Here is a 25,163-nt window from a genome sequence, read left to right as displayed (position 1 = left end):
GCTTCCTCTGTCGGCGGCTGCTGCTGGATGATCCTGGGATCCGATGGGAGATGTCAGCTCTTGTGGAAGGTAGATGGTTGCGTCTGGCGGGGTCCAGGGCACTGTTTACGTATTTGGGGTCGCGTCTGGCAGGGTCCCGGGCGCTGGTTGAGGTAGTGGGGTTGCCAGGGGGGCATGTTTGCGATCTGGATGGGTCCCGGCGTTCTGTGGGCGCGGGAATACCTTGCAGCACGTTTGGGTCCTCGCGCTGGGTCTCCGCCGTTTTGGGGGTCCTGGGTCGTGGGCAGGGGCTTCCTGAGGCAGGTTGGGCTGGGTCCGTGGTCTGTCCCATTGAGGGCATTTAAAAGTTTATTGGATAAACATATGGATGATAATGGCATAGTGTAGGTTGGATGGCTTTTGTTTCGGTGCAACATCGTGGGCCGAAGGGCCTGTACTGCGCTGTATTGTTCTATGTTCCTTCCCTGGGCGCTCCTGGGGTTGGATCTTGAAGTAGGCCCGGTCGAGCCTCCACGTGGATTTTTCTTTCTTCCATCACCAGGTTGGGCGGGCCTCTCCGGGTCGGGTCGCTGGGCGGGTCTCTGGGGGTCGCGTTGGGCCGGGTCTTGCCGTTGGGGGTCGGGTCGGGAGCTCCGGGGAATGGGCAAGGTGATCCGGGGGCTGGCGTCGGTAGTTAGGCCAGGTTTGGAGCTCCGAGGTCCGGGTCGGCTCCAAATCGAGATCGGGGCTTCACTTCCGGTTTGGGCCCGATCTTCTTCCAGGTCGTGGAGGTAGGGTCGGGTCAAAAGGTCTCCAAGGGCCTCGGAGGATGTTCAAGCCTGCAAGAGAGGATAAAAGAGAGAGGTTAGTAATAATGTTAGTTTTAGAATTAATTTTTAAAAGATTAGAACGAGTATAAGTTAAGTAAAAAGTGGATCTGTTTGGGAGAGCTCGCAGAGAGTCGCCTTGCTCTGGCGCCATCTTGGTAAAGCCTGCGTTTTAAAACTGCGTTGTAAATTTACTTGTTCTTAAATGAGACGATCACTGACTGCAACAATTGAAATTTTCAACATGATCAATTTTCTTTACATAAGGGATATGAAACAAATTAAGTTGACTTGCATATCAGCTTTGATTGAAGAGAATGGCTAGACTTGGAGGTGTACTTTGTTTCATTTCTTTGTTTCTTTGATACAACTTATCCCTATCACTCAATGTGTTTCTAAATAAAGAGCATGTGAAATGAAAATCACTTGTAATAAGAGTGGGTGGTTGGTTAACATTCTTGACCTGTAATTTTTACAATTTAAAAACCTATGCTGCACTGAACCTTAACTGGCCCAAAAAATCCTGCTAATAACTTGCTAACTATTTTTTGTTACTTGCCTCCTGCTCCCTACCACTTACTACCCTCTTGCTGACTGCCTCTCCTGATCCGCCCATTCTCTGCTTCTCTCCACCTGCCCTTATTGCTTTCTCCTACCACTTCTTTGCCTGACCCTCCCCCTCGCTCCCACTCTCTTGAGCCCTCACTTGAGAGACTGGGTGGTGAGTGGGAACTCACGGGTTCGGGAGGGGGAAGCAGCAAGTGGGAGAGAGAGGCAATGACCAGGAGAGGTGGGAGAGGAAGATGGCAGTTAACCAGACCAAAACAAAAATGGAGACCGCATTATGTGGGGGAACTTGCATCATTTGCAGACTGTGCTAAAATAAAAGTGTTGGGCTTGAGTTTTTAAAGATTGTCTAACTTGACATTGTAGCACAGGAGGAGAACTAGAACCATTTATTAGTTTTCCCATTTTGGTGTGTAATTTAGCCCTAATACTTAAAACTGGTCAAATGATTTCTCACAAAAATGCTATTGCAACTGGGGTCACATGGCCCTGTCAGGAATGGGATAAAGAAATTGGACTGCTAGAACAAAATTGGTAGCAGAAGAAAACAGAGGGAATATGTTGCTGCTGGCATAGTAGTTGTAAGTAAACCTTTTACAAACATTACCCATATGAAAGTCAAACCTTTAATAATTCTCACAAATTTAACTTGTACATCAGTATATACTGTAATTATTGGTCTGTGCGTAACTGGTCGTAATGGGTAGTAATTCACTGATATCCTACCGTCAGCTAGTGGTAGTAATCCTACAACCACTGATATTCACCCTGAAACTGCAACCGACATTTCCCCTACATTGGACAAGGTGCTGTTAGGTATCCGGGTCTTTGGTTCTAGGTGACAACTCTGAACTGGGATCTTGGAGCTGATACTTTAAGTCAAAACTAGGCAGCACAGGCTGACTTGGATAAAGGGGCACACGAAGGACGGTAAATATGCTTTTTAATAGTTGTAGCATTATTGTATTCAGACTTGTGATTTAGAACTTCAATCCCATAGAATCGCTCTTAAACATGAGCTGGAAATGTTCAAGTAATTCACAGCAATTGATTCTGTTCTGATATCTGTAAAAGTACAATATATATTGACCTTTAGGTTACCAAATATTAAACTGACCAATTTGGACAAGTATGATTTTAAAAATTAATTTTATGCTAATGTTGAAGCTAAAATCCATATATATTTTTAATTTTCAGATGATGAATATTTCCCACCACATAAACGACCAAAGAATACTGTACAGCCAACAACAGATGCTGGGGCCACGGTGAAACGGAAAAGTAGGGAGTTCAATTTTGGTGAGTTAATAACTTCTATAACTGAAAAAACTGCTTTCAATTGCAAGCAAATCAGGCGACAAGTCACCAGAAACCTGTTGGATTTCATTTAACAGGTGGTCATACCTAATTAAATTTGTGCATTCTAGTGGGTTTACCTGTAAATAATACTTCAGTGGATTTCACAACCCCCTCCAACAATGTGCAACTTACCCTCAATGTGATTAATTATTTATAAACAATGGATGGATTTTTATAGACTAAGCATGCAATGTCCACTGACAAAGTCCATGGGTTGTACATTATTTGCACTGTTTCGCGGTCTTGGCAATTTGGCTTTCCATTGTTGTTATAGTTGGTACAGTAAGTCCCCGCTTAAGTTGCCCCATTTTAAGTCGTTCCAGTTTAATGTTGTGCAGTTTATCAGACTGGCATTCCATTTTAGCAACTTTTGTATTAGTCTCGCATTGCATTGATGTGATGTAGGGCCGCATGACCCAATTGGCACCATTTTAGAGGGAGTGTGAGGAGAGGTGTTTGATTGCTCTCAAAGGAACGGTGATTTTTTTTCCCCCTAAAAACTCTGCAATACTTAGTGAAGAATATCCAAAGCAAGATTTTTTTTAACAACAAGGGAGAAGTTGAAGCCTGGGCATCTTTTTGCAGAAATGGCCCATTTCTTGATTCTGTCCCAGGTGTACCCGCTGTGGAGCTTTCCTGGGTTAGTCAGAGAGACCATTTTAAGTCTGAGAGAGAGCGAGGCATTTGCTGAAGGTGAGGCAGAAAATCCATATTAAAGTCCTTTGAGATTGTTTCAGGCTTGTGATTTAGTGCTTCAATCCCTTAGAATCACTCTTAAACATGAGTCAGAAACGCCCAGCAAGTGATGGTAGTGAGTCTGCTGCTGTGAAGAAAACAAGAAAAACTATCACCCTAGCAATGAAATTGGAGGTTTTAAAACGCCTTGAGGCCGGAGAACGAGCAGTTGACATTGGTAGAGCGCTTGGACTTCCCCCTACAACGGTGAGAACAATCCGTGGTAACGCTGACAAAATCAAACAAAGTGCGCGAAGTGTTACACCTTTAAGTGCTGGCAGGGTAAGTCGGACCAGAAGCAGCATTATGGAGAATATGGAAAGACTCTTGGCAGTCTGGATTGAAGACCAAAACCAACGGCAGGTGCCTCTTAGTTTGATGGTCATCCAAGCAAAAGCTAAAAGTCTATATGATGACTTGCAGAATGAGCAGGGTGACAGTTCGCAGTCAGAAAGTTTCAATGCTAGTCGTGGATGGTTCGAGCGTTTTAAGAAACGTTCCTATCTGCGTGGTATTAGAGTGACCGGTGATGCAACTAGTGCCAATACAGAAGTGGCTGACGAATTTGTTGCCTATTTGAAGAGAATCATTGAGGAAGGTGGATACTCACCGAAACAAGTCTTCAACGTTGATGAAGCGGGGCTTTATTGGAAACGGATGCCAAGAAGAACATGCATCTCCAGAGAGGAGAAGATGGCACCGGGATTTAAAGCTGCTAAAGATCGTTTGACTGTTCTGCTTGGTGGGAATGCTGCAGGAGATTTCAAGTTTAAGCCCTTAGTGGTGCACCATTCTGAGACACCAAGGGCTTTAAGGGGTTATTCCAAAGAACATTGTGTAATTTGGCGTTCAAATAAGAAAGCCTGGATGACAGGGGCACTCTTTCAAGAATGGTTCTCTTTGTATGCCATTCCTGCCTGGAGAGATTATTGTGCCAGAGAAAATATCGCTTTCAAGATTTTGCTCCTCTTGGATAATTGTCCAGGTCATCCTATCAATCTTGATGACTTGTCTGAAAATGTGAAGGTGATTTTCCTGCCACCCAATGTGACTTCATTGATACAGCCCATGACTCAGGGAGCAATAGCAGCATTCAAGGCCTACTACTTACGCCGTATCTTCTCCCAGCTCATCATTGAAACAGATGGTGAGAATGCGCCATCAGTCAGAGAGGTTTGGCGTAGCTACAATATCCTCAAGGGCATCAATAATATTGCTGATTCCTGGGATGAAGTTTCTTTGTCATATCTGAACAGTGTGTGGTGGAAAATGTGGCCTGAATGTGTCAGCGACCATGAAGGTTCTCATGACACTGTTGCTGAGGTTCAGCAAGAAATCATCACCTTGGCGGGAGAAGTTGGTTTTGATGAATTGGATGAGGCCGATGTGGTGGAATTGCTCAAGTCCCATGGAGAGGAATTGTCCAATGAAGACTTAATGCAGCTAGAGAGTCACCAAGCTGAAGAGGAAGACCGCGTTGAAACGCCACATCCTCAAGTTTTGTCAACAAAACGACTGTCGAGAGCTTTCCAAATCATGGAAGAGGCGATGGAAATATTCGCAGAGGATGACCCAAACAGAGAGCGCAGTGCTAAAGTGAACAGAGCAATCAATGATGGCATTAACTGCTACAAAGAGATCTATCAGCAGAAGAAAAAGAAAACCGTCCAACAGTCCTTGGAAAACTTTTTCAAGGTTGTTGACAGAGCTGGCTCTTTGCCCCATTAGCTCAAATACTACCAGGACCTGGCTGTTCAACCTAATTTAGAACTAAAATCACTCCGACTGCAGTCATTGAGCTTTTGTATGTACAAGAAAATTCTATCTCCACTTGGCGCATTAGAAAATAAGTCTTTCACAGTCAATATCCAGAAAACAAAAATCATCTTCCATTTAGCTCCCAGCACAACACCATCTCCTGTCAATTAATATCAATGTAGGACATCCTTCATACATTGGGAGCCACTTCTTGATGAAGGCATACATGGCGGTGATAATGAATTCCATTGTGGTTGTGACAACTGGCCTATTGTCAACTGAGGTGAGAGCATTTAAGGATCAGGGTCTCAAACCTGAGACTAAGGTCATGGTACGCTGAGCAGCAGTCATCTCTCCATTTTTATTTATGTTTCTGAGACTTGGACAACCTACAACAGGCACCTCAAAGCACTAACAGTGATGTCTTTGAAAAAACCTCCTAATTCCAGTGCCAAGAAAGGTGGTTGAACAGCCAGGTCTTCTCCCAAGCCAGCATGTCCAGCATCAAGGTACTGATCATTCAAAGCCACTTCCATTGCAATGCTTTAGGGATGCCTTCAAAGTATCGCTGACGAGGTCAAACGTCTCCACCACCTGACCAAAGCGGAGAAAGTTCATCCAGGAGAGCACTGAGCACAGGGGGACTTCATCAGAAACCTGCAGAGACGAAGTCAAAACGGCAGAGAGAGTGCACATACCTCCAAATAACTCAACTGGCCTTCCAAGCAGCACCTGCACCACATGTAGCATCATGTGCAAATTGTGCACTCATTGGATTTCTCAGTCATCTCTGAATCCATCAAACTGGAGTGGAAGCAGGTCATCCCTGATCCCGAGGGACTACCTAAGAAGATAAGACTGGTGAGTGTTATTTAATTTGAATTCCTACAATATTCCTTTTATATTTAGTGATTTACTTTACAAATTATTTGAGCTAGGAATGCACATACTTCATGTACAGAATTTCATCCAGGCAAGAAATATCCAAAAGCACTTAACTCCAGTTTTAATATAATTTCTGTGGGAACCTCTGATTCATTTAAAGTCGTTTCACTTAAAGTCGCGATTTTAAGGAACGCAACTACAACTTTAAGTGAGGACTTACTGTAGTAGCTTGTTGAGAACATTTTTTGTATTGTGTTGCATGGGATGGCTTATAAACTACTTAATATTTCAAATGTTCAATGATACCTGTATGGGAAAGAAAAAATTAGATTGCATTTGGGTCGTAATGTTTAAACAGTAAGATGCACAGTATAATTGTCTTTCATAGTTACCATTGTCCTCTATAAAGTTTCCAACTGATCTGATAATGCAGTTGCTGAACACTGTTTACAGCCAGGGCTACTTTGTCTTGTCGAACTCCTTCATAAATTTGAAAAATGGGGCAGCACGGTGGCACAGTGGTTAGCACTGCTGCCTCACGGCGCCGAGGTCCCACGTTCGATCCCGGCTCTGGGTCACTGCTGTGTGGAGTTTGCACATTCTCCCTGTGTTTGCGTGGGTTTCGCCCCCACAACCCAAAGATGTGCAGGCTAGGTGGATTTGCCACGCCAAATTGCCCCTTAATTGGAAAAAAAAAATTGGGTACTCTAAATTTAAAAATAAATAAATAAATAAATTTGAAAAATTATTTTTTTAAATGCAGAGCAATGGAACGCCAGAATTACGGAGTTGAGAAAGCAAGTTGAAGATCTTTTTGAAAGGAAATATGGTAACTATTTTATTTGGATCTATTGTATAGTGTTAAACAGACTGTGCTATTAAGCTATCTGAACAAGTATCATTTATCTAAAATATGGATTAGAGTCACTCAGCAATAACCTAAGATTTGTGCCTGCTTAAATCCTATTCTTAAAAAAAGTACTTGGAACCATAGAAGGAGGCTATTCGGCCCATCGAGTCTGCAGTGGTCCTCTGAAAGAGCATCCTACCCAGGCCCACTCCCCTGCCCTATCCTCGTAATCCCATAACCCCACCTAACCTGCACATCCCTGGACCCAGAGGGCCAATTTAGCATGGCCAATCCATCAAACCTGCACATCTTTGAGCTGTGGGAGGAAACCCACACAGACAAGTGGAGAAAGTGCAAACTCCACACAGTCACCTAAGGCTGGAACTGAACCTGGTTTCCTGGTGCTTTGAGGCAGGAGTGCTGCCCACTGTGCCAGATTGCTTGAGCGGTTTTAATAGAATTCAATAGAATTGTGCATTTGAGTTTCAGTAAGTATGCATAAATATTACGTATGGGCGTAGTATGGTTTATGGAAAATATATCTTTTCGATAGCGGTCGGAAAAGGCTCAATGGCTGGGCTTTTTTTTTTTTTTTTTTTTTTTTTTTGTTGGTTCAAATCAAATATTTTTACTAAGCTACCTGTAGTTGATGCAACCTAAAGATTTTTGAAATGTTCTGCATCAAAGATCTAAATTTGCCAATTTTTGTAGGGTGTGAATTGAATTAATATTTGTTCTCTGCATATTTTGCACTGGAGTGGTTGCGGGGAGGTGTTGGTGTTTTCCACAAGTAGAACATGCATGATAGGAATATCTCATGCTTTAGGTGCGTAAACCGTAAGTGATGCTGAGCTGCATTTCTCATTGAATTATCCATTGCTTCCAAAAGTTATTGTTCACTCATGATGATCTTCGAACACACAAACCATAATTGGGCTGCTTCCTCTCTGCATTGATGAAAGATCTCAAGAATCTTTGGAACTCTCTTCACCAGAGTGGTGGAGACAGGACCATTGAATATTTTTAATGAAGCGGTGAATAGATTCTTGACAAACAAGGGAGTCAAAAGTTACTGGGGGGGTAGGTGGAATGTGGAGTTGGAGCCACAATCTGATCAACCACGACTTTATTGAATGGCGGTGCAGGCTCGAGGGGCCGAATGGTTTACTGCTGCTAATTTGATCATTTTGAAAGGGAATTGACTATATACTTATAGGGCATCTTTGTAGGGCTATGAGGAAAGAGCAGGAGAATGGGACATTTTGGATAGCTCTTTCAGAGAGGCATGATAAATCGGGTCGCTCCCTTCTCTCTTTAAAGTTCTATGATTATGATGGATGAGAATGTTGAGGCATTTTGCTTCCCTCCTTCCCCAAGCTCTTTTGACTGTTCCATTTTCTACTTCTACTACAATCTAATTAATCTACAATGTTGTGCGGTTTTGAAAAAGAGTGCATTGTACATTTTCTTCATTTAATGAGCATTTTGCATACAGTGTTTATGCCAAGCATAATATCAGAACTTGCTGCAAGAGCATTTGCTTCATTCAATCATTGTGAGATATAATAGGCACCCCAGAACAAAGCAGGCTCTTCTATATAGCAGGGTTCTGTAAGGAAGCATTATGATATTGCAAAAGGCAGTTTCCCTGACACAAAGTTCCCTTGAGTGACATCGATCTGGTCACATACAAAGAATTGAGATTGTACAATTTTGATAATGACCGGCATTTTCTGGCCCCGCCGTGGCATGTTTCGTGGCATGATGCGATGACCAATTAAATACCTGTGGACTTCTGCAGGACTGGGAGAAAATCACGGCCTTTATTTCTGTGGCACAGTGGTTAGCACTGGTGCCTCACATCGCCAGGGACCCGAGTTCAATTCCTGCCTTGGGTCACTGTCTGTGTGTAGTTCGTATGTTCTCCCTGTGTCTGCGTGAGTTTCCTCCGGGTGCTCCCGTTTCCTCCCACAGTCCAAAGATGTGCAGGGTCGGTGGATTAGCCATGATAAATTGCCCCTAAGTATCCAAAAAAGATTAGGTGGGGTTATTGGGTTATGAGGATAGGGTGGGTCGTGGGCCTGGGTAGGGTGCTCTTCGAGAGGGTTGTGCAGACTTGAAGAGCCAAATGGCCTACTGCACTGTAATGATTCTATGATTTCTGTTCACATTCAAAGTGGGTATGCTTTCTATTTAACATATATTTTGCAAAGTGAAGTGTAAGGAATTCAAACAACGATTGTATGAAACCATTGTAAATCATCGTATGTATCACTAGACGCTTAACATTATTATGTGAAACTTTTAGCTCAAGCTACTTTTGCTACCGGACCAGTTGTGATCCCGTATCCACTCTTCCAGTCCAACTCTGAAGATCTTTGTGTTGATGGTTTACCTGAAGGCATTCCATTTAGGCGGCCATCCACCTATGGCATTCCAAGATTGGAGAGGATCCTACTAGCAAAAGACCGGATTAAATTTGTTATAAAAAAGTATGTTTTTATTGCTAACTTATCATAAATTTAGGTGATCTTCCATTTTAGCTCAGAAATGTTGGCCTCAAACCAGTGTGGCATGTTGAACCTTCTAGTTTTGTTTGTTTTACAGTCTTGGATCTGTCGTGTAACATTTATCTATAGTAAAATGAACTTCAAATTTTTAATAAATCACAGTGGGCTGGATTCTCCGCTGTCGGGATTCTCTGTTACGCCAACCCACGCCCGGGGATTTCCCGACGGCGTGGGGGTGCCCACAATGGGAAACCCCATTGGCTGGCTGGCGGGACAGGGAATCCCACACAGTATTTTTAGCAGCATATGTAGAGAGATGAATCTTGGCATTTGGCTTCGAATTTTCAAAGTTTTGGTTACTTTATAGGGAATGGTAATGTATGGTAACTTTTACATTTGGTAATTTCACAAGAGTTTGTTCATGGCAAAAACACTCGTCCCCTTCTTGCACCCAGTGTCACCATTAATTGAGGCTAAAGACGTGACCACTAATTAATTTTCAGTGACTCCAAGCTATAAAATCCTCAAGTGTTTTGTGCTTTGAAGTAAGACAGTTTATTGACTATTTTAACATTCAGCAGTGTGATTTTTCACTTTATTTTTTCACTTACAAGGTTGAAAAAAAGATTTAATTTTGTTAAAGTGAAAATTCTCCGCGCAGTCCAGAATTTCATTTGAATCAAAAATGAAAGACAGGTAAATTCCATTTTTAGGAAATGGATGGGGCCGAGTTCATTCCGTAAAAAAGGATATCCTCAAAACCGGTATTGTTCACTTCACCAACTCATTTGTGCACTAGTTTAAACGCAGCTCGATATCTTGTCTGCCATGCCTTGGGAGCCTGCCCTTTTTGAATAATGGTGTAAATTTCACAGTGCTGCCAATGGCAAACAATGCATTTGCTCCAAAACAAATGGTAAACCTTACTGCTCATGCTTGCTATCAGAAGGTTCAGGTTTAGAGTCAAATGACTGATTTTACCTCCACTGCATATGTTTAATGCAGCACGGCAAACTAATCAACCCTAAAATACTGCAGGACTTTAAATAGCTTTAGAATAAATTAATTAGATGGGGAGAAAACGGCAAGATACAGAGAGGGACTATTGTCTCACACAAGGGCAGCACGGTAGCATGGTGGTTAGCACAATTGCTTCACAGCTCCAGGGTCCCAGGTTCGATTCCCAGCTTGGGTCACTGTCTGTGCGGAGTCTGCACGTTCTCCCCGTGTGTGTGTGGGTTTCCTCCGGGTGCTCCGGTTTCCTCCCACAGTCCAAAGATGTGCAGGTTAGGTGGATTGGCCATGCTAAATTGCCCTTAGTGTCCAAAATTGCCCTTAGTGTTGGATGGGGTTACTGGTTATGGGAATAGGGTGGAGGTGTGGGCTTGGGTAGGGTGCTCTTTCAAAGAGCAGGTGCAGACTCGATGGGCTGAATGGCCTCCTTCTGCACTGTAAATTCTATGATTCTATTTCTGTGCACGTTAAAGCAGCTGGTGATTGAACAATATCAAAAATGACAGTCACCCGAAACAGGCAAAGCCTGTCCATAAAACCAGCAATTCTGGTAAATTGAATTTACATAAACATGGGATTTACCTGTGTAGGCTGGATATGATGTCTAAAGCTTATATTTTGTTGCATATATTTTAGACATTGCTCTATTGAAGTTCTGATAATGTTCTTGTTTAGAAGAGTGAAGGATCATTACTGATATTGATATTTGTATCCTGAATTGAATTGTTATAATGAATTGTACCTGCATTCTTTTTGTCCACAACATCTTGTAGTTTTACCAAGCATTGCCCCTTGATCTGCCTAGTCACTAGAGTGGATCTTGTTTTTAATAGATATGTCCTTGACATGCGATTATCTTGTCAAGATTGACTTCTCATTGCCACATTTTGAAATGCAGGGGAAAACACATTGAATGTTTATGGTCATATTGTTTATTTTAAGCAAAGTTGTGGCTCAGTTCTAATACTCGTGCTTCTGATCCCTGACCAGTGCATGGTTTAGTGTTGATTTCTGTTCCGACTCCTAAGTTATTATATGGCCTACAGTCTTCCTCTCTGCGCACCATGTGAGAGTCGATGAGGTATATTGCTTGTCTGGTATGATTTTTTAAAAATCAATGGGCCTAATACACTTGTCCAACATTAGGGGATAAAATTCTACACCAGCATTTAGAATGTAGTGACAATTCAATATTGTGATAATCAAGAGTAGTAGCTTGTCTCACACACGAATATTGAATTTATTCCATTTTAGGAAGGTAGGTACTGCACGAGTAGAAAATACATGCACCCTTTTTCCTTCTGTATAAATTAGTACTGTAACCTGGGGAGAAGCAGCTTTTTATGTGAGAAGGGATAATAAATTACAGAACGGTTTGGGTGCCCACATATTAATTTCTTTGACGGTGGCATAATTAGGACTGTGAACATTTCTCCCCTTTGCTATAGCTCCAGTGAAGTTTTTTTTCTTGCACCTTCACAGTAATCTGTTAAACAAAATGACTTGTTTTATGAACCTAACCTATGACGTGGAGCAGGAGTAGCTACAAATGTTTGTTTCTAAATATAATTGAGCTGGCAGATGTTTGTAACATTAATGTTTTCAATGGAATTCAGATTTGTCAAAGAAGTTGTAATGGTGTTATTTGGTCAGGCATTTATTAATAATCAGGCAACCTTTTTGCTGCAGGACAAAGTACTCACAAAATGCTCATTATTTCATCACCAGTTGCACCAGGTAATGGTGCAATTAACAGTAGATGCTTTCACAGGTGTATTGTAAATCAGTTTTGTTAATATTTTTTATTTTTCTATTAGACCAGAACTGTTAGCAAATGAGCAGGAAGAAACAACTCCAGACAAAACTGTCCCAGGAGGTATGAATTCAAACTCTTATGAATAAACCAGCAAAGGCGGTGCAGATGACGGGTGGCAGGACCTCTATTTACATTGCTAGGGCTGAATGGCAACACTCTTGACAACTACCCCCACCTGGACCATGACCCCCACCATTGAACAACAGGCTGAGATTTCTAGATCCATATCAATTTTATATCCTCTGGAGATTTTCCACCAGCCCATCCCCCTCTTCCTAAACACAATTTACCACCTCTGTATAAACTGTTTTGTATCTCCTGAAGATCCACAAATGGGGTTGTCCACATAGACTTTCATTTCTGCCTGCTCCTGTTCCACAAAACCTATTCATCTTAACTTTAATCCCCCAGTCTCTATTCACATCTGCAATTCTTTTGATGCCCCTTGCTTTAGCAAATTTCAGGTTTGTTACTAACCGTTTCCTTTTCTCTACAAATATACCTATGAACTTGCATTCCTCATCAAGTGCCCTCTGTTTCCTTGAACAGCAATCCCTCTAGTCCCACGACCTCTGGTCTCTTCTGCTTCGCTGAACTTGTGGCCAAATTTTAAAAGTTTTCCTTCAGCTCAATTCATTTTCCTTCAGATGAAAGGACCTACTACAGAATGATACCAACCCAGAAGGAAGTCATTTATCCCATCATGCCAGAGTTTTTTGAACTAATTATCCAATTAGTCCCATTCCTCTGCCCTTTCCCTAAACCTTGCAAATATTTCTGCCTTTATTTTTCCAGTTCCTTGTTGCTTCCACCACTCTTTTATGATGGTCTGAAATACACTACCTTAACTCAATGACATAAAGTCTCCTCATCTCCCATCTGATTCTTTTGCAAATTGCTGTCTCGTTAATCAATTCTGCCACTGGAATCACTTTCTCCTTATTTAATTAAGATCCCTTGGATTTGGTTGCCTTGGGGAGAACCAACATCCCTGCTTTCTCCATGCAACTGAAGTCCTGAATCTCTTGTAATATTTGAGTAGATTTTCTCTGCATCCACGCTAGCAACTCACATTAGGAAGAATGTCAAGGTCTTGGAGATTAGTAGATTTTCATCCCCGGGTATTTCATTTTCTGCAGCTCCATTATCATAGAATTTTTACAGTGCAGAAGGAGGCCACCCGGCCCATCGAGTCTGCACCGGCTCTTGGAAAGAGCACCCTACCCAAGGTCAACACCTCCACCCTATCCCCACAACCCAGTAACCCCACCCAACAGTAAGGGCAATTTTGGACACTAAGGGCAATTTATCACGGCCAATCCACCTAACCTGCACATCTTTGGACTGTGGGAGGAAACTGGAGCACCCAGACGAAACCCACGCACACACTGGGAGGACGTGCAGAATCTGCACAGACAGTGACCCAAGCCGGAATCCAACCTGGGACCCTGGAGCTGTGAAGCAATTGTGCGATCCACAATGCAGCTTCATATTGTCTGTACGTTTCTTCTGCCAAAATGCTTCACTTCATACTTTTCGCATTCAATGGCATCTGCCCTGTGTATGACTATTTCACCAAGTCTGTCTGTCCTTATGAAGTCTGTCCTCACTGTCAACTACGTTTGAGTTTCATGTCATATGTTTCTTTTTGTTAGATATGTTGAACAGGGTCCTACTTCCTACTGTTGCCCCTTGTGGGTGGAATTTAGAACTGTGGGGTCCAATTTATTTAAAAAATGGTCTCCAATTTAAGACCGGTAAAATGGAATTTCATTTGTCGGCCATTAGCCTTTGGAATGTTCTGCCCCAGAGAGCAGTGGAGGTCAGTAATTGAATATATTAAGGCTGCATTAGACAAATATTTGAATGAGCAGGAAGTCAAAGATTATGGCGGGTGGACAGGTATGAAAGTGGAATTATGGCCACAATCAGGTCAGTCATGATCTTCTTGAATGGTGGAGCAGGCTTGAGGAACCCAATTGCCTACTCCTTTTTTTAACCTCGAGATCTACAGAAAACCCCATCCTGATCTTTTCCCATTATGTATATGATTTTGCTCTGTTTTCTGCTCATCTAGATTTAGTATCAAATTTTTCATACGTTTTCATACGTATTGCATGGCCCATTTCTGACTTCCTTTTGTTCCAGGCTCCCCTATCTCGATGAACTGTCCACTGGCATTAATTACAAACCCAGCAACCCCACTTATAAAAACTGCATTGCTCTTTCAATTCCTCTGGCTCCACTATATCTGCTCTCATACCAGCTTCCACATCAGAGGTTCCAAAATGTTGTCCTTTTCCCTTAGCGATGAATTCCCTATTGTGATTGATGGAATACTTACCTGACAGGATATTTGTCTCCTATGCTTGTGCTTTGCCTCATTCTTCATTGCTCAAATATTTGATGGCATCCCTTGCCCTTGTCTTCCACATCATCAGCATTTGATAAATTATCTAAATACATTATAACATGTATTTATTAACATGTTGTCTATAGCCATGTTTTTATTTTATAAACTCATATTTTCATGTTCATAATGGAAATTGCTTTAATAAATGTTGAAACAGCAAACATTAATGCCAAAAGCAAATAGGTTATGCAGATTGCTGAGACATGAGAACAGGCGAAAGACTTTGGGCAGAATTTTCTGGCTGTTCCCACCAAAGTCAACAGGGATTTGAATGGATCGCTCCGTCGGCCATGGGAAAACTTGTCACGGTGGGGCCAGAAGGCTTGGCGATTAAATAAAAGAAAATGCTGCTGTAGATCGGTTTTTAAAAATAGTTTTTCTAATAGTTACAAGAATATATCCCATTAACCTAGCATTTTATTTGCAATTCATTATATTTGACCATCTGGTGCTGTACCATGCAGTTAAGTGGACCACTAAGTGGAAAATTTGGACACCACTTTCCTATTTACAAACTGTGTAGAAGCATAATATATCTTGTCAACTGAAATGTGTATGCAATTAATGTAAAACACTGGTAAACCTTTATGCTCAATTTTCTGATGTGCTAAATGACCTGTAACCTCCTGGATCCACAGTGTAGGATTTGGGGGTAACCCCAAAGATGCATTGGGGAATCGCTCTCAGGAGTCCACAGGTAAGCATTTGCACCACAATTGTCTAAAATCGCAAACAATTGCACTGAGCTGAGAATCATCCGTCAGAGTGATTTAAATCACGGGTTTAAGGTGGTTCTCCCAGTGTTACACTAATAGGTACTCTGAAAAAGTTAGAACTAAAACCTGTAAATATCTTAAATACACAGATCGATCCTCACCCCACCTGACCCGAACAATCCAACGTTGATTGCCACTCCGAGCAAGTTATGGCCCAATGTTTCACTGTGTACTGTTTGATTTTGAGTTTGTGATTAATTTGGAAATCACCTGCTAGATGAGGAGTCCAGTTATGTTCACTAAATTCTCAACATTTCCAATTTCCAGCAAAAGAAGAGTGGAATACCAGAATCACTAAACTAAGGAGAATGGTTGAAGAACTTTTCAGCAGGAAATACGGTACTTTTTACCCCACAAATTTCTTTCAGTTGAATTCACCTTTCATTTCTTAGCTATACTGATCATCTTGAAATTGAAGTGTCCAGCTATAAATGGTCCCTTTTACTGATTTGATGCATACGTTGATCCTCGTGTTAAGGGTTTGGAAATGAAGCAATTTATGGCTGTTTCACTCCCTCAAATTATATATTATCCAATGGTCACATGCTGGAATACCAATTTCTTCTCATTGCAACCGTGAAAATGTAACACCTGCTCCTTGTCCTGGTAGCTCTGAAGAAGTTCAAAAGCATGCCAACTTGCATTACATACCTGTTGGTAAAATAATTAGCTAAATATTGGCATGAATTGCTCCAATAAATCACAATTTGAAGGCTTCTAATTCGTTCAACAATGGTATTTGAGAATCAACTCTAGACTTCAAGTGGTAACCTTGGAAATTAATATTTTTTTATTCATTCATGTGGATGTGGCTGGACCAGCATTTGTTACCCATCCCTGAGGGCATTTAAAAGTCGACCACATTTCTGACATTTCCATTAATGGGTGCATGTCAAATTATACATGGCTGGTGTCATGGGAGTGTCCCTTTAAGAAATGTTTTGTCTTATCAAATGGCTTCAGTGATGTCATTGTGTGGGTGGAGCTGGGCTGTGGCTTTGGGTTTTATTTTAGTTTTGGTTTGACTGTTTTGTGGCTCTGAGTTTTTCTGCTTTCGTTTTCACATTTGGATGCTGTATTCAGACAGAGAAGTCTTGTCTTCTCTCTCTCTCTGCATGTTAAAAGGTGTCTCCAGATTACTTGATAACTTAAAAGTGATAACTGTTTTCTGGAAGGAAATCTATAACCTACTGTTTTGGTAAAAGGGTTTTTTGGTTTATGGGATGTTGTTATTAAATTGAAACAGTTAAGAGGAATTCATTAAGGGTTATAAGTACATTACTGAAGCTGTGTAGGGTATTTATGTTTGTAGTTGATAACAATGCTTACTATGTGTTTATAAAAATGTTAACTAAATTCAGAGAATAAACTTTGTTTTTGATTAAAAGTGCTTAAGGCCTCTGTTGAATAACACCTGAAAGGTAGGCCTTTGTGCTCCTCGTAACCAAAATCTATAAACAGTGTGGGTCAGGTGAACTCCATGATATACTTTGGAGTTTTCTAAACCCTGGCCCATAACACTGGATAGATAATATCACCAATTTGATGAATGAACAACAAGACACATTACCTGATCTTCTGTCAAGATACAGTCCAATTTGGTGTGTGAATCAACTCATGGTTTGATATTGGATCAGAATAGATTTACTCGGTGTTTCCACAGTGTGCCTAATAGAACATAGAACATAGAAAATACAGCACAGAACAGGCCCTTCGGCCCACGATGTTGTGCCGAACCTTTGTCCTAGATTAATCATAGATTATCATTGAATTTACAGTGCAGAAGGAGGCCATTCGGCTCTTTGAGTCTGCACCAGCTCTTGGAAAGAGCACCCTACCCAAACTCAACACCTCCACCCAACACCAAGGGCAATTTGGACATTAAGGGCAATTTATCATTGGCCAATTCACCTAACCCGCACATCTTTGGACTGTGGGAGGAAACCGGAGCACCCGGAGGAAACCCACGCAGACACGGGGAGGACGTGCAGACTCCGCACAGACAATGACCCAAGCCGGAATCGAACCTGGGACCATGGATCTGTGAAGCAATTGTGCTATCCACAATGCTACCGTGCTGCCCTTAAGAACAAATAAATCTACACTATATAATTTTCCCGTAATCCATGTACCTATCCAACAGCTGCTTGAAGGTCCCTAATGTTTCCGACTCAACTACTTCCACAGGCAGTGCATTCCATGCCCCCACTACTCTCTGGGTAAAGAACCTACCTCTGATATCCCTCCTATATCTTCCACCTTTCACCTTAAATTTATGTCCCCTTGTAATGGTGTGTTCCACCTGGGGAAAAAGTCTCTGACTGTCTACTCTATCTATTCCCCTGATCATCTTATAAACCTCTATCAAGTCGCCTCTCATCCTTCTCCGCTCTAATGAGAAAAGGCCTAGCACCCTCAACCTTTCCTCGTAAGACCTACTCTCCATTCCAGGCAACATCCTGGTAAATCTTCTTTGCACCTTTTCCAGAGCTTCCACATCCTTCCTAAAATGAGGCGACCAGAACTGTACACAGTACTCCAAATGTGGCCTTACCAAAGTTTTGTACAGCTGCATCATCACCTCACGGCTCTTAAATTCAATCCCTCTGTTAATGAACGCGAGCACACCATAGGCCTTCTTCACAGCTCTATCCACTTGAGTGGCAACTTTCAAAGATGTATGAACATAGACCCCAAGGTCTCTCTGCTCCTCCACAATGCCAAGAACTCTACCGTTAACCCTGTATTCCGCATTCATATTTGTCCTTCCAAAATGGACAACCTCACACTTTTCAGGGTTAAACTCCATCTGCCAGCCCAGCTCTGCATCCTATCTATGTCTCTTTGCAGCCGACAACAGCCCTCCTTACTATCCACAACTCCACCAATCTTCGTATCGTCTGCAAATTTACTGACCCACCCTTTAACTCCCTCATCCAAGTCATTAATGAAAATCACAAACAGCAGAGGACCCAGAACTGACCCCTGCGGTACACCACTGGTAACGGGGATCCAGGCTGAATATTTGCCATCCACCACCACTCTCTGACTTCTATCGGTTAGCCAGTTCGTTATCCAACTGGCCAAATTTCCCACTATCCCATGCCTCTTTACTTTGTGCAGAAGCCTACCATGGGGAACTTTATCAAATGCCTTACTAAAATCCATGTACACTACATCCACTGCTTTACCTTCATCCACATGCTTGGTCACCTCCTCAAAGAATTCAATAAGATTTGTAAGGCAAGACCTACCCCTCAAATCCGTGCTGACTATCCCGAATCAAGCAGTGTCTTTCCAGATGCTCAGAAATCCTATCCTTCAGTACCCTTTCCATTACTTTGCCTACCACCGAAGTAAGACTAACTGGCCTGTAATTCCCAGGGTTATCCCTAGTTCCTTTTTTGAACAGGGGCACGACATTCGCCACTCTCCAATCCCCTGGTACCACCCCTGTTGACAGTGAGGACGAAAAGATAATTGCCAACGGCTCTGCAATTTCATCTCTTGCTTCCCATAGAATCCTTGGATATATCCCGTCAGGCCCGGGGGACTTGTCTTTCCTCAAGTTTTTCAAAATGCCCAACACATCTTCCTTCCTAACAAGTATTTCCTCGAGCTTACCAATCTGTTTCACACTGTCCTCTCCAACAATATCGCCCCTCTCATTTGTAAATACAGAAGAAATGTACTCATTCAAGACCTCTCCTATCTCTTCAGACTCAATACACAATCTCCCGCTACTATCCTTGATCGGACCTACCCTCGCTCTAGTCATTCTCATATTTCTCACATGTGTAAAAGGCCTTGGGGTTTTCCTTGATCCTACCCGCCAAAGATTGTTCATGCCCTCTCTTAGCTCTCCTAATCCCTTTCTTCAGTTCCCTCCTGGCTATCTTGTATCCCTCCAATGCCCTGTCTGAACCTTGTTTCTTCAGCCTTACATAAGTCACCTTTTTTCTCTTAACAAGACATTCAACCTCTCTTGTCAACCATGGTTCCCTCACTCGCCCATCTCTTCCCTGCCTGACAGGTACATACATATCAAGGACACGGAGCACCTGTTCCTTGAACAAGTTCCACATTTCACTTGTGTCCTTCCCTGCCAGCCTATGTTCCCAACTTATGCACTTCAATTCTTGTCTGACAACATCGTATTTACCCTTCCCCCAATTGTAAACCTTGCCCTGTTGCACGTACCTATCCCTCTCCATTACTAAAGTGAAAGTCACAGAATTGTGGTCACTATCTCCAAAATGCTCCCCCACTAACAAATCTATCACTTGCCCTGGCTCATTACCCAGTACTAAATCCAATATTGCCCCTCCTCTGGTCGGACAATCTACATACTGTGTTAGAAAAGCTTCCTGGACACACTGCACAAACACCACCCCATCCAAACTATTTGATCTAAAGAGTTTCCACTCAATATTTGGGAAGTTAAAGTCGCCCATGACTACTACCCTATGACTTCTGCACCTTTCCAAAATCTGTTTCCCAATCTGTTCCTCCACATCTCTGCTACTATTGGGGGGCCTATAGAAAACTCCTAACAAGGTGGCTGCTCCTTTCCTATTTCTGACTTCAACCCATACTACCTCAATAGGGTGATACTCCTCGAACTGCCTTTCTGCAGCTGTTATACTATCTCTAATTAATAATGCCACCCCCCCATCTCTTTTACCACCCTCCCTAATCTTATTGAAACATCTATAACCAGGGACCTCCAACAACCATTTCTGCCCCTCTTCTATCCAAGTTTCCGTGATGGCCACCACATCGTAGTCCCAAGTACCGATCCATGCCTTAAGTTCACCCACCTTATTCCTGATGCTTCTTGCGTTGAAGTATACACACTTCAACCCATCTCCGTGCCTGCAAATACTCTCCTTTGTCAGTGTTCCCTTCCCCACTGCCTCATTACATGCTTTGGCGTCCTGAATATTGAAATCTGCTGACCATTTCCTGCATGTTTTTATTAACATTGTGTTGTTGCCTTATTGTAATTCTGATGTTCTGATTGCTACAGCTGAAGCAATGGGACAGACACAAGCAATGATTGTGCCCTATCGTAAATTTGAATCTCATCCTAAAGAACTATATGTGGAGGGTTTACCTGACAACATTCCATTCCGAAGCCCTTCTTGGTATGGTATCCCTAGGCTTGAGAAGATCCTACAATCAAGTGATCGAGTTAAGTTTGTTATTAAAAGGTAGGTGAAGTTCCCTTTTTATTTTAAGATACAATCTCTGAATTTTAGACTTCTCCTTAGTTGAGCGTTTTTTATTAAATGCTCTCTGACATTTGCTTGAGAGAGGTAAACGCTGTGCAATTCACAACAAACCTACAATAAGCTATGCTCCATCAAAATAGAATGAGGTGCAAATGATCATGACCATTGTGCAAGCGTTGCATGCCTTCAATTTTGTGCTTCAGAGTGGGCAGTCATTTTAATTGATAATTTTAAGAGTACTTACTATAATAATTAAATGTGAAAGCTTATTTCTATCCAGCAGCACATTTGCTTCAAAGTGCATGTATAAATTGTTCAGAGCAGTACTAGATGTATATTCCAATTTGCTGTTCACTAATTAGAATTTACATTGCATTGTTAATTTTGGTCTAGATCAAGAAACTCCATTGGCGAATCTTTCAATATTTTTTCCAGAATGCGGTTTCAGCGAGAAACCTGGTGTGCAGCACTCCAGCTGTAGTCAAGTTTTCTCTCCAGATTTTCTGGCACTCTGTGCACAGAGAATCTGGGGACATGTTTTATGTTGTCACACTGGCAACCCAAAGCCTTATAGAGCCGACAACGTTGATCTGTGTTGAAACAAATCCCACACGCACACCCCCACACACGCATAATGGGGCAAACCCCTCGCACACACCCCTACTGGGGACTATACTTACCTTTGCACCCCTGTCGAATTCCCTTCGACAGCTTCCCGTTTTGCAGTAGTTGCAGTAAACATCGCCAACGTGATATCTCTTCGGCGAAGGGGCAATTCTCCACCTGGGGGAATATATGATGGGGAAGCCCATTAGTATTTAGAGTACCCAATTAATTTTTTCCAATTAAGGGGAAATTTAATATGGCCAATCCACCTACCCTGCACATCTTTGGGTTGTGGGGTTGAAACCCATGCAAACACGGGGAGAATACATCCGATGACGGCGGGCGGGAGGCGGCCGCACAATGGAGGGCTCCCGTTCGGGAACGGCATTTTCGGGGCTTTAAGCCCGGACCCAGGGCCCACGGAGGCGGCAAAAGCAGGAAGAAACAGTGAAGGCACAGTGAAGAAAAATGTCGAGGGTAAGCAAAAAAATCATCCGTAAAGAAAACAGCTGAAGGTCCGTCGGGGAGTGGAAAGGTCACCGCGGGGTCACCAAGGAAAAAGGAGGCTGGAGGCCGCATTGCTTATGGCTGAAGAAATAACTAAGGTGATGGCTGCGGAATTCGAAAGGCAGTTTACAAGATACATGGAGACAATGAGGAAGGAGATGAGAGAGGTTTTTAGTGCGCTGGTGGAGGAGGCGATAACGGCGGTGGCGAGCGCAGTGGCGGAGGTGCGAGAGCAAGGGGAGGCGCTGTAGGAAGTGGAGGAGACATTATTGCAGCACGGTGATCAACTTGCCTCGATGGGGAAGGAGATGCGGAAGGTGATGGACATTAACAAGGATCTGCGAGGTAAAATGGAAGACCTGGAAAACAGATCCAGGCGACAGAATTTGAGGATTGTGGGGCTGCCCGAAGGAGTTGAAGGACTGAGGCCAATTGAGTATTTTGCCGCGATGCTGGCAAAACTACTGGGGGAGGGGGAGGATCCCTCCCGATATGAACTGGATCGGGCTCATCGGTCGTGGAGGCCTGTACCAATGGCGAGTGAGCCGCCAAGGGTAGTGACTCTGTGCTTCCGTAGGTACAGTGTGAAGGAGAAGATCCTGAGCTGGGCCAAGCAGAAGCGGGTAGTGCAGTGGGCTGGAGATGGTAGGCGTGTATACCAGGACTTTACGGTGGAGCTGGCGAGGAGGCGGGCTGCCTTCAACCGGGTGAAGAGGGCACTGTACATTAGCAAGGTGCAGTGCGGCATTGTATATCCAGCGAAGCTGAGGGTGACTTACAAGCTCAGGGACTCTTATTTTGGAACGGCGGAAGCAGCGGAGGAGTTTGCGAAGGCAGAAGGACTGTGGCAGAACAGAGAAATTGAGAAATGGCCATGTGCCGATGTGACCTCATGACTGACTGTATTTTCTTCTTTTTTTGTTTCACTGCGTGCGGGTGTATGGGCTAAAGGAGCCAATGTTGTATATATTTGGACAAGGGAAGTGATGGGACTTTCACTCGAAATGAGGGCTCTTTGGGGTGTAGGTGGATATGCGGGGTTTGTGTGCTAAAAGGGGATTTCTGGGCATTCCGAGGGCATGGCAAGGGGGAAAGGGACCCGGGCGGGGGCCTCCAAGCTGGCCGGTTTAAGCCGGCCAGTGAACAGGCGTGAGGTGGGGGGGAGGGGCTGCGGCCATCGGAGCCTGGCAGAACAGGGTCCGAGTGGTCTCGCCGGTGTGGAAAGTTGGGGGGAAGGAACAGAGGTTGGGGGGAGGAGTTTTACAAGAGGCAGTGGACGGGAGGAGTTGGAGACTGGGGGGGGGGGGGGGGGTGTACAACTCTTGGGTATCATGTACGGTACTCTTTCAGAGGTTGGATGGCGTTGAGTGTAGGGGGGAGGGGGAGTGGACTCGATAGGTCAATGGTGACCATGGGCGGTCCTGGACACCTTTTTCTTTTTCTCCTTTGTTTTTTGTTGCCACCGTGGGAGGGTTTGTTTTATTGGATGCATATATTGACAGGTGGGCCGTTGTTTGGGGTGGTGGGAGGATGGGATTGTTGGTATTGTTAAGGGGATTGATTTTGTATTTGTTACCGTTTACTGTTTGTGTGTGGGGTGTAAATTTTGAAGGAAAATGTGAAAATGGAGAATAAAAATATTTTTTAAAAAAACACAGTGGGAGAATGTGCAAACTCCAAACGGACAGTGACCCAGAGCCGGGATCGAACCTGGGACCTCGGAGCCGTGAGGCAGCCTTCCTATCCACTGTGCCATCGTGCTGCCCTGAAATACATTTAAATTTATTTAAATGTGCGCAGGAACATCATTTCGTCACTGGTGAGATGTGGGGGAAAATCTGAGAACAAGATCTCGCCATCATGATTCTCATTCCCATGGTATTGCAGGAATTTATGCCAGCGTCGCTATTTTCGTCTGCAGTGAACACCAGCTGAAAACCCCTCCCTCATGTTTTTGAGGAGTTGATAAATAAATCCTTTTTAAGTTAATGTAACTTGAAGGTTAACAGTATAAAAAAAAAGGTTAGGTTTAAAGTTAATGTTTTAATTAAGATTGGAAAATTAATTTCCCTTTAACTCTATTTAGTCTAACAGACTCAATTTTTATTCTAGATCAGAACTACTGGCTAATGAGCAAAGCGAAACCCATGTACGATTAAACATAACAGGTAAGAGCCTTTTCTCTCTCCATACTATCCTGGTATAAGCTAAGTAAATGCAGATATTGATGAGGGAGTTTAATCGGCACCTTCCTGTGCAAGGTGTATGCTGTATTTTTGACATCCGTCATGGCTCATTGGTAACACTCTTGCTTCTATGTATATGTATTCAAGTCCAACTCAAGATTTGAATAAGAAGGGGTTAGTTTTCATCCACCCAACCTGGAAGAGGGAACTTTTAAAATAAAATATGTTGACTTGCTTCCCTCTTCCAGTTGTAATCATGCTGGCTATATTGTTAATTGTTGAGTGCATTTGGGTGACTGAGGTACCTGCTGGAAGCAGACAGGACCGTATGAATTTATACATATTGGGGTGCTATTAAATCACTACCTCATTTTGCTAACCACTGTAAAAGAGTTCAACTCTCCAGTGTTAAATGACAGGAAAATAAATGGTCTTTGACCATGTTCTTTGGGCTTATGCTCAACTTTGTGTCTTCTGTCATCTACTTTAGTACTATCCTGTCATGAATCAAAAATTGCAGCATATTCTGCACTGGTTTTGCCATTGCCTTCTAGATAACTTAAGTTGATTACATTTTAAATATTCTGTACATCAGACTGGAGATGGCAGTAAGCTAGCAGAGTTGGGAGAAGAAAAATTAATATTCTAGTAATCCGTTATATTTTTGTAATCTCTATCATAGCTGTATTTAAGATGACAAATAGATCTGGATGGATGTTATCTGTTGTTTTACAGTGTATGCTACATCCAAACACCAGCGGTCACACTTAATGATATTTAATTTGGTTATGAAACAATTTTGACATATGTGCCTTTGAAAAATGCTATGTTAATTAAAGTTCCTTTATTTTGTCTATTTTTCCTTTTCATTCTTTCTTGCCTTTGATTGAATCAGAGGTGCAGCATAAACCACAAATGCTTTGAAGCCCTAATTAGTTGACTTTTCGGTATCAAAACACTATTATGAGCCATGTCATACCTAGTTCACCTAATTTCTCAATACAATGTCATGACACCGTGAGCTAGTGTGCAGTCCATTCCAGCCCCACTTGACCTGGAGCAACACAGATGAAATTAGATTTTATTTAAAATACCCAAGTTCCTTGGTTGAGCTCCGTAAACTACTATCACCAGGTTTTAA

At 42.7% G+C, this 25,163-nt stretch overlaps 1 protein-coding gene across 13 annotated transcripts in view; it reads left to right on the top strand.

Moving 5' to 3' along the window:
* Positions 1 to 25,163, top strand: part of LOC140386703 (general transcription factor II-I-like) — a 220,322-nt gene that overhangs the window by 123,630 nt on the left and 71,529 nt on the right. For 11 of the 13 annotated variants that reach the window (XM_072469273.1, XM_072469274.1, XM_072469272.1 and 8 more), the window contains 7 exons: positions 2,571 to 2,672; positions 6,874 to 6,939; positions 9,269 to 9,452; positions 12,302 to 12,360; positions 15,757 to 15,828; positions 20,519 to 20,702; positions 23,949 to 24,004. In XM_072469273.1, coding sequence (XP_072325374.1) covers positions 2,571 to 2,672; positions 6,874 to 6,939; positions 9,269 to 9,452; positions 12,302 to 12,360; positions 15,757 to 15,828; positions 20,519 to 20,702; positions 23,949 to 24,004 — 723 coding nt within the window. The remainder of the gene's footprint in view (positions 1 to 2,570; positions 2,673 to 6,873; positions 6,940 to 9,268; positions 9,453 to 12,301; positions 12,361 to 15,756; positions 15,829 to 20,518; positions 20,703 to 23,948; positions 24,005 to 25,163) is intronic. The other 2 variants (XM_072469278.1, XM_072469277.1) reach the window with 1 other exon arrangement.

The sequence above is a fragment of the Scyliorhinus torazame genome, chromosome 12 (assembly GCF_047496885.1).
Source record: "Scyliorhinus torazame isolate Kashiwa2021f chromosome 12, sScyTor2.1, whole genome shotgun sequence".
Taxonomy (NCBI): domain Eukaryota; kingdom Metazoa; phylum Chordata; class Chondrichthyes; order Carcharhiniformes; family Scyliorhinidae; genus Scyliorhinus; species Scyliorhinus torazame.
Note: the sequence above shows the minus strand (reverse complement) of the source record. Positions and strands in the feature narration are given on the sequence as shown.